The 8,582-nt window shown below is 40.1% G+C and overlaps 1 protein-coding gene across 1 annotated transcript in view; it reads left to right on the forward strand.

The window, feature by feature from the left end:
• The window catches only part of Znf329 (zinc finger protein 329), a 12,906-nt gene extending 5,932 nt beyond the window's left edge, over positions 1 to 6,974 (forward strand). Inside the window, exon 2 of the mRNA XM_028781879.1 lies at positions 615 to 6,974. Coding sequence (XP_028637712.1) covers positions 623 to 2,254 — 1,632 coding nt within the window. The 5' untranslated portion in view covers positions 615 to 622 and the 3' untranslated portion in view covers positions 2,255 to 6,974. The remainder of the gene's footprint in view (positions 1 to 614) is intronic.
• The last annotated feature ends 1,608 nt before the right edge of the window (positions 6,975 to 8,582 follow it).

Genomic DNA, 8,582 nt, shown 5'->3' on the forward strand with positions numbered 1-8,582 from the left:
AGAAGCAGGAAAGGCAGTAAGAACAAGATAACAGTGGAGAAGAGCGCTGGAGCTACTTCCCAAATACTTTTCATTCTGTACTCTCGGGCCTTGTCTTAGACATGATTGAATTTTTACAGCTTTGCAGGATAGTCTATAATGAATTTAGAGCATAGAGCCAGATCTTTCAGGTTTGCTAGCCTATGCTGTCTTCTCATCCATGAGAGCAGAACTCTGATCCTAGATCTGGGCCAAGATTTCCTCATTCTGTGTTTTTGTCGCTAACTCTGTGAAGTTGTGGTTGGGAGAATGTGTGTTGACTTCTGATGAGTGGCATGGGTGATGGGGACAAGAAGGCAGTGGCCAGGATGGTATTTCAGGGTGAGGAGAGATGTCTGGCTCCTTGTCTCCCATGTACCTTACACAGTATTCCTTTGACCTATTCTCTGAGACTATTACAATGGAATGACACTTCTTTTGAATCTGTTCTTGGCATTGAACTTGCTTGAACTCGCTATTTTACAGATATCAATTTGAAAAAGAGAACAAGTGAAATATATTCACTCCATTATCATTTTTCATTTTCTTCCTGCTATATATGTGTTTATTTAATGTGTCTTTTTCTTTATTTTCAGTATGGAACATGAAACTGGAAATAATAACTCAGAATGTTCCTGAAGAAGAAAGTGTTTCCTTTGAGGTAGAAATGGAAGGATTTACAGGAGAGGGTTCCTGCTTTCCCATTTTAGGTGACAATTGGGACTGCAAGAACCAGGAAAGAAATTTGAGGCAATCTCCTTTAATCAATGAGAAAATAGAGGCTCAGGAAGCAAATTGTAACCATCTTAATTTGGGGGAACATTTGAGTACAAACTCAGCCCTTCTACCATCTCAGAGAGTTTCTTCGACAAATGGCTTCCATGTTCATAACTCAGATATTAAACCTTTTGATTGTGACCAAACCTTACATAGTTGTCCTCAGAGTTACACAGTTAAGGGAACTGGTGATGGCGATGCTTGTGAAAAAGCTACCCAACCTTCCATGGAAGTCACTCAACTTGTGAGAAACCAAACGAGAGATAAGCCCTATAAATACGCAGAAGGTATTAAACCTTTAAACCACTTTACCACTGCCCTTTGTGATAAGAAAATTAAGAAAAGAAGCAAGAAATTTTACAAAGGTAAGGACTTTGGGGACATCTTAGCCCTGAGCTCATCTCGTAATGAAAAAAGAAGTCATTCTACTGAGAAACCCTATAAATGTGCTGACTGTGGCAAATGCTTCAAACGGAACTCTTCTCTTGTTCTACACCACCGAACTCACACTGGTGAGAAACCCTATACCTGTAATGATTGTGGAAAATCATTCTCCAAGAACTATAACTTGATTGTACATCGAAGGATTCACACAGGAGAGAAGCCCTATAAATGCAGTAAGTGTGGGAAAGCTTTCAGCGATGGATCAGCTCTGACGCAGCACCAGAGGATTCACACAGGGGAGAAGCCTTTTGCATGTCTAGATTGCGGAAAAACTTTCAACAGAAACTCATCCCTGATTTTGCATCAAAGAACCCATACCGGGGAAAAACCATATAGATGTAATGAATGTGGGAAACCCTTCACTGACATCTCTCACCTTACTGTGCATCTCAGAATCCACACCGGTGAGAAGCCCTACGAGTGCAGCAGGTGTGGAAAGGCTTTCCGCGATGGCTCCTACCTCACTCAGCATGAGAGGACACACACTGGAGAGAAGCCCTTTGAATGTGCAGAGTGCGGGAAATCCTTCAGTCGCAACTCTCACCTCATTGTGCATCAGAAAATTCATTCTGGGGAGAAGCCCTACGAATGTAAAGAGTGTGGGAAAACTTTCATCGAAAGTGCCTATCTCATCAGGCATCAGAGGATTCACACTGGTGAGAAGCCTTATTGTTGTAACCAGTGTCGTAAACTCTTCAGGAACATTGCTGGACTTATCCGGCATCAGAGAATTCATACTGGTGAAAGGCCTTACGAGTGTAATCAGTGTGGTAAAGCTTTTAGAGATAGCTCCTGTCTGACCAAGCACCAGAGGATTCACACCAAGGAGACTCCGTACCAGTGTCTGAAGTGTGGAAAGTCCTTCAGGCAGAACACTCACCTGGTAGTACATCAGAGACTTCATAACAGAGAGGGTCCCAGCCAGTGTCCTCACTGTGGGAAAGTATTTAGAAGGAGCTGGTGTCTTGCCCGACATCAGAGAACACACCTTGAAGAGCAGCCCGTGGATACGTAATGGACATAGATCCTACTCTTTTTGAGTGAACAAAAGATTTGTCTTCAGATGTGACTTCCCTTGCTAACAGAAAAGATTTTTTTTTTAAAAAATTGAATATGAGATATTCTATAATTGCATTTACACTGTTATTAGGGAGCTCCTGAAGAGAGAATTGAATGGTAATCAATGTAGTAAAGGCTTCAGGGATGATTCAGCCTATACCAAACATGTAGCGCATACACTGAGATAAAGCACCTGTCAGTGAGGAAGGCATTTTCCTAGAGATACCTATTTACCTTTACATCAGGTTCCTGAAATTGGAAAGAACCTGTGAATTCATTCAGTAGGTAATCAGTAGGAGACATCTTTAATAGTATTACTTTATTGTATACAAGCAAATGCTATTAGAGTCAAAACTTGTAAATGTTATCTGGAAGCGATACTTTTGTCAGGAGTTTTTACTGTCCTGTTTCTGCAAAGGCATAGTGGTGGGGTGTCTCACACAGTGGCCTACAAACCACCACAAGACATGCCTGGGTTTGCTGTTCGAATGCAGTTCTGTTTTATGGTCCTGCCAGAACACAGATGACTCATTTAATGCGGTGAAACTGGATATAGGAGTTGCTTGTGATTGAAATGAAGTTGTCCCTCTTAAGACTAAAACATTCTCCGTGATGGAAAGGGCTGCTTCTAAGAGATAGAATCCATTGCTTTAGGTGTTGGAACAAGAAAATACTGAATTGTATTTCAGTTATCACCTGCCTTCACCATTGTTGATCATTTTGGATACTAATTTATGTAGAGTCCTTTGAAACAAAATCCAAAGGTTTCATTGCCATCCTAAAAATACTTAGATCATTACAAAAGAAGGCATGAAAGTAGGTTTATTGTTATTACAATCATGTAAGCATGTTCATATTTGGTTATAGGATAGCATTGGATGATGGAATTAAGTGGCTTCTTAGGAGACTACAATTGTGTTCTTTTTCCTTTTTATTTATACATTTTTATATAATAATTTGTTAATGTATTTAAAAGTGAAGCTAAAAGGCAACAAATTTGGAGTTTTCTTGGATCTTTGCCAGTGGATAAAGGCCAAAGATACTGTTAGACATTCTACAAAGGCTGGATCATGGCTACAGGAAGCCATAAGCATCTCCAGGTGTATATTGACAGATGCTTGTTTGGAATCAGAGCATCCCGAAGCCCAGAATCATTTCTTTTGGAATTTTGGATATAAAGATTATGGTATTGTGGAGGGAGAGGTCTAAGAGTCTAAGGATAGGGAAGAGAAAGATACAGAAAAATCTGGAATTAACATATCTTTTCTCAGTGCAGTGTTAGGACTAAAAGCTAGACAGTTTGGTTGAGAGCTTCAAAGATGTCTGATTCCTCCTGGAAGTTTTGACTTGACCCTGTCTTCTATCTTTTGGTTCCTGTGGAGAGAGAATCATAAGTCTATTTTGAGATGATTAAGGCAGTTGAGTAGATTCATAAGGAATTAGACAGCTCAGTCTTCTGTATGCATCCCCTTGACAGCAAAATGGTTATCATATGATGGGGATGGAGAGATAGTGGTAGAGAGCGCTTGTTATTCTTCCAGAGGACCTGGGTTCAGTTCCCAGGACCTGTGTGATGGGAAGGTACTGGTGCCTAGTGAGTAGAGGCCAAAGATATTATTGTCAGACCTCCTACAAAAATAGCTCTTGGTATAGTTATCCCAGAATATTAAGAGTACTGTGATTGGGATACACACATACCCACACACACACCCTGCACACAATCATTTGTAACTTACAGATTGTCTCTATAAAGTTACATGTATGAATAAGGCATTAGCAAACACCTAGTGGACCATCTATACCACTCAAGGGTGGAACACTTTAGTGTTTGTTACTCTCAAGTAAAACATGCATGTAACATTAGTGTTAGTAGTGTCCCTGCTTCTTGATACTACATTTCAGAACAGGAAATCATCACTGGGCAGCTATGGTCTGAGGGAAGCACCTCAAGGAAGAAGTGTCAACTCTGAAATTGTAGTGAGTCCACATGGGGTTTGTGTGAATGTGAATTGTTTCCCCTTGCTCTTCTCTAAAATTAGTTTCCTCAGATGTTCAGGGAAAACTGCTGTAGTGAAAATAACTACTGTATAGAAGAAGGACACTTTTGACTAAAGAGGGAAAGAGCAGGTTTGATTGGGAGAGTTCTAAATGACTTCCAGTGCAACCTGGCCAATTTTCGGTGGTAGGCCTGAATGATTTGGGAATAAGACAGGAGAATATACTGTAATATCAGGATGAATACCATTTAATTACACAGCCCTTAAATAGGTAGAGAACTTGTGCTAGAATCAGATGGAGAAAGTGAAGGTAGAGTATTTCAAAGGAACATTTATTTTACTTTTCCTGACTTTGAGGAACATGTAACTGTTCCTGGCTTTAAGGCTGGAGAATCCACAATATGAGTGGCTTCTGAAAGCCAGAGAGGCAAGAAAATAGATTCTCCCCAGCCTCCCCAAAAGGAACTATCCCTGTTCTTATTAGTCTATGGAGATTGAATGGATTCAAGTCCTAAACTGTGATAACTGATGTGTGGTTTGTGGTTTTAAGCCACACTTTTGTGTGGTAATGTGTTACATTATCTATAGGTGATAGACTTCCCTTGATAGTTCTTTTTAGGCTCCTGACTGAAGTGTGTTCTCTTACTGAGCAAGTTAAGTAAACCAACCCTTTTTACTCCATACCTATAAAAAGATTTTTAAGGAAAAAAAGATTTCTCTTGGCTCTGTTGGCCTCCGTGTGCTCCCCATTTTAACAGCCCTGAATTCTATTACTAGTTTAGAGATTTAAATACTATGGATGTTCATGGGTGTGGTGGCATACACCTATAATGCCAGAACTCAGGAGGCAGAAGCAGGTGGATCTCTTTAAGTTTGAGGCCAGCCTGGTCTACAAAGTGAGTTCTAGGACAGCTAGGGGCTACATAGTAAGACCCTGACCCAAACAATAAGAAATAATAGTAAAATAGGTTCTGTTCGTAAGTAGCCATTTGTGAAAAGAAGTTTCTGAAAAGATAGAGTAACTTTCTTATCACTTTAATCCCATCCCTTTCCACTTGGCCAAGAAGAAGGCATATTTCAGCATCATAAAGCCTGTCCAGATCCAAGAATGTGACAGTGCCAGAGCAGGGTTTCACATCTAACATAGAGATTGGGAACATTTATAGCTATGGTCAGTGTCTTAACTAGTTATGTTAACCCACATCCTTTTGATTTCCAAGTTATCAGTGCTCAAGTATGCCTGCCTGCAGGTTGTTCACTAGACTGGTCCAACGCCATGTCTTTCTTTGTTCAGCAACTGTATAGAGTACTTGGAGTAAGAGTTGGCACTGTAGCAGAAAGCAGAACAAGGTGTTTACAACTCAGCAGGGGAGAAAAAGAACTACACAGCATGTATCAGATGATGGTTGATGCCTGGGAGAAAAATAAAGCCAAGAAGGGGGATGGGGTGTCTGTGATGGATAGATTCGATTACAGTTTTAAAAAGCTTGATCATTGATTTCCTTTCCCAATGAAAGGCAATTACATGTGTGACATGCGAGGGGTGTAATGTCATGCAACAAGAGGTTAGGATTTAGGGAGGAGAAACCTTTTACCATGTGAGTTACAGGGAGGAATAATTAAGTCATAGATGGAACTTCTTCATGAGTAGCAGTTAAAGAAATGGCTTCATTGCAGAGGCAGGTATGGAGAACGAAACTTTGCACAAGGGTAAGTTCATTTACAGGAAAACATCTATGATTCTGAAGATAAATGATTTCAGAATATGGACAATGAAGTCCTAGCCGAAGAGAACAAGTATATAAGTATATGCTTATGTCTAGACTTGACAACCAAAGGTATTTAGCATTTCTGGTCATTTCTGATAAAAATAGACTAGTGTTCAGGTTTTAAAAATTAAGGGGACTATGCAGTGGTTCTTGGTGTTCTCAGCAGGTTGTTCAGTCACTTCCATTCTGTAATTTCAGGGCATTTTTCATTATCCATACAGAGGCCCTTTATACCTATTAGCATCCTCCCATTCCTCTGACCCTGGCAATCACCATCTCTTTCACTGTGCATTTGCCAACAAATTCTTTACATTACACATCAATGGAAAAATAAGACATGGCTCTTTGTAACTTCACTTAGCATAATGTTTTCAAGGTTCATGTTGTATGTTCAAGGCCCTTTTTGTGGCTGAAAAATATTTTGCACATATGAATTTGCTTACTGGTTGGTTGGTGGACGTTTCAGCTTCCACTTTTTTTGGCTACTAAGAATAATGTTCTGAACACATACAAACCCATGTGCCAATAAATTTTCAGTACTCTTGGGTAGATACTTAGTGGAATTGCTGGGTCTTTGTTTGCTTTTTGAGGAACTGATGTCCATCTTACATTTGACTGATGTATTGTATGACTACTTTGAATTCTTCATGTCCTTACCAATATTTATTTATTTTTCTTGCCCTAGTGGTGTGAAGTGTTATCTTGTGGTTTGGGAAAAATAATTTATATAGTTGAAAATCTATACTTTATCCCTTATCCCAGCATTTTTTTTTCTGCAAAGGGTAGTATTTTAAACTGTATCATTTCTGTTGCAACTACTCAGCCACAGATGACTGTAATGTGGAAGTAGCTGTAGATGATTTATAAGCAGATGTGTTTGGATGCGTCCAATAAAATTTTACATATGGACTCTGATTTTTTAAAATTATGTTTCACAGTAAAAAATTACAGAAAATTCAAGTTTCATTTAGCAGAGTAAGTCAGGCCTGGTGGTGCTCACTTGTAAATCTCGGCACTTAGAGGCAGTAACAGAATGATTGCCACAAGTTCCAGGCCAGCAGAGACTCCATAGACTCAGTCTAAAAAAACAAAAACCCAAAGACAAAACTATAATAAAATATTCTTTGTCCAAACTAGTTGTAGGCAAACTATTTAAATGGAAAGGTGGCTTGAAGTTGGTGGGTTTTTGTTTTTTTGTTTTTTGTCATTTGGCATAGGCAAACATTTTAAAGTGAAATGAATATCAAGAGAAAAGGTTATAGTAAATTTGAGAATTCATGTGCATCAAAAAATCCATATTGCCGGGCGGTGGTGGCGCAAGCCTTTAATCCCAGCACTTGGGAGGCAGAGGCTGGCGGATTTCTGAGTTCCAGGACAGCCTGGTCTACAGAGTGAGTTCCAGGACAGCCAGAACTACACAGAGAAACCCTGTCTCGAAAAACCAATAAATAAATAAATAAATCCATATTATGTAAGTGAAATGGCAAGCAATAGAAAAAAAAAGACCATTGTAGCTCATAGAGTGGACATAGGAATGACGTTTAAATGTTAAGGATCCAGCATCTCAAAGATAAAATTCATTGAAAATGTTGGCAAAAGCTATGGTTCTGTGCCATTTTGAATGAGGAAATCCAAATGGCCAATAAATTCACGGCACTGTCCAGATTCATTACATGTTATAGAAATCCCAGGATACTGTATCTGGATGAATAATACGATAATAAGTGTTGACAGGTAACTAGTTGACAACTCTGCATTTTGCTTTTGACTTGGGACGAAGTCTTTCATATGACTATATATTCTCAGAAACAGTTACAGTTCTAGGCACTGCCTGGGCAAGAAACCGTGGATAGTCACAGTAGTTCTAGTTAAAAAGAGATTGGGTGGGAGTGGAGTCTTACTGTATCTCTGGCAGGAGTGGAACTATTTGCCAGTCTGGCAGAGAACTCACTTGAGATCCTCCTCTCAAGTAGGGAGGTTGAGAGTGCTGCTGTTTCAAGTGTGAGCCATTAAGCCTGACAACCATTCCCTCCAACAATTCTGGAAACAGTACTAATGTCCTTTGATGTGCCATGGAAAATTATACTACTAAATAAAAGTGAAGCTGTTTCCTCAGAGGAAACAGCTGTGAACAGATTGCCTTAGGCAGTGCCTTCCTGTACTTTTTATTTTTTTGGTTTTTTGAGACAGGGCCTCTCTGTGTAGCCCTGGCTGTCCTGGAACTCACTCTGTAGACCAGGCTGGCCTCGAACTCAGAAATCCTCCTGCCTCTGCCTCCCAAGTGCTGGGATTAAAGGCGTGCGCCACCACTGCCCAGTGCCTTCCTGTACTCTTGAGCACTGGTTTGAGGGGCTGACCAGGAGGAGACATGGTTTCAAAGTAGTTGAAGTCAGAGACTAGAAGTCACTTCCTGATAGGCAGGCAGCTAGGAAGAGGGAATACGAACAGTGAACTTGGCTGCCTTTTTACTCTTCCTTCCTTACCTGAGACAGAAGCCTGGCAGCTTAAACAAAGGCCT

The sequence above is a fragment of the Grammomys surdaster genome, unplaced genomic scaffold, assembly GCF_004785775.1.
Source record: "Grammomys surdaster isolate TR1022 unplaced genomic scaffold, NIH_TR_1.0 576, whole genome shotgun sequence".
In the NCBI taxonomy this organism is placed as follows: Eukaryota; Metazoa; Chordata; class Mammalia; order Rodentia; family Muridae; genus Grammomys; species Grammomys surdaster.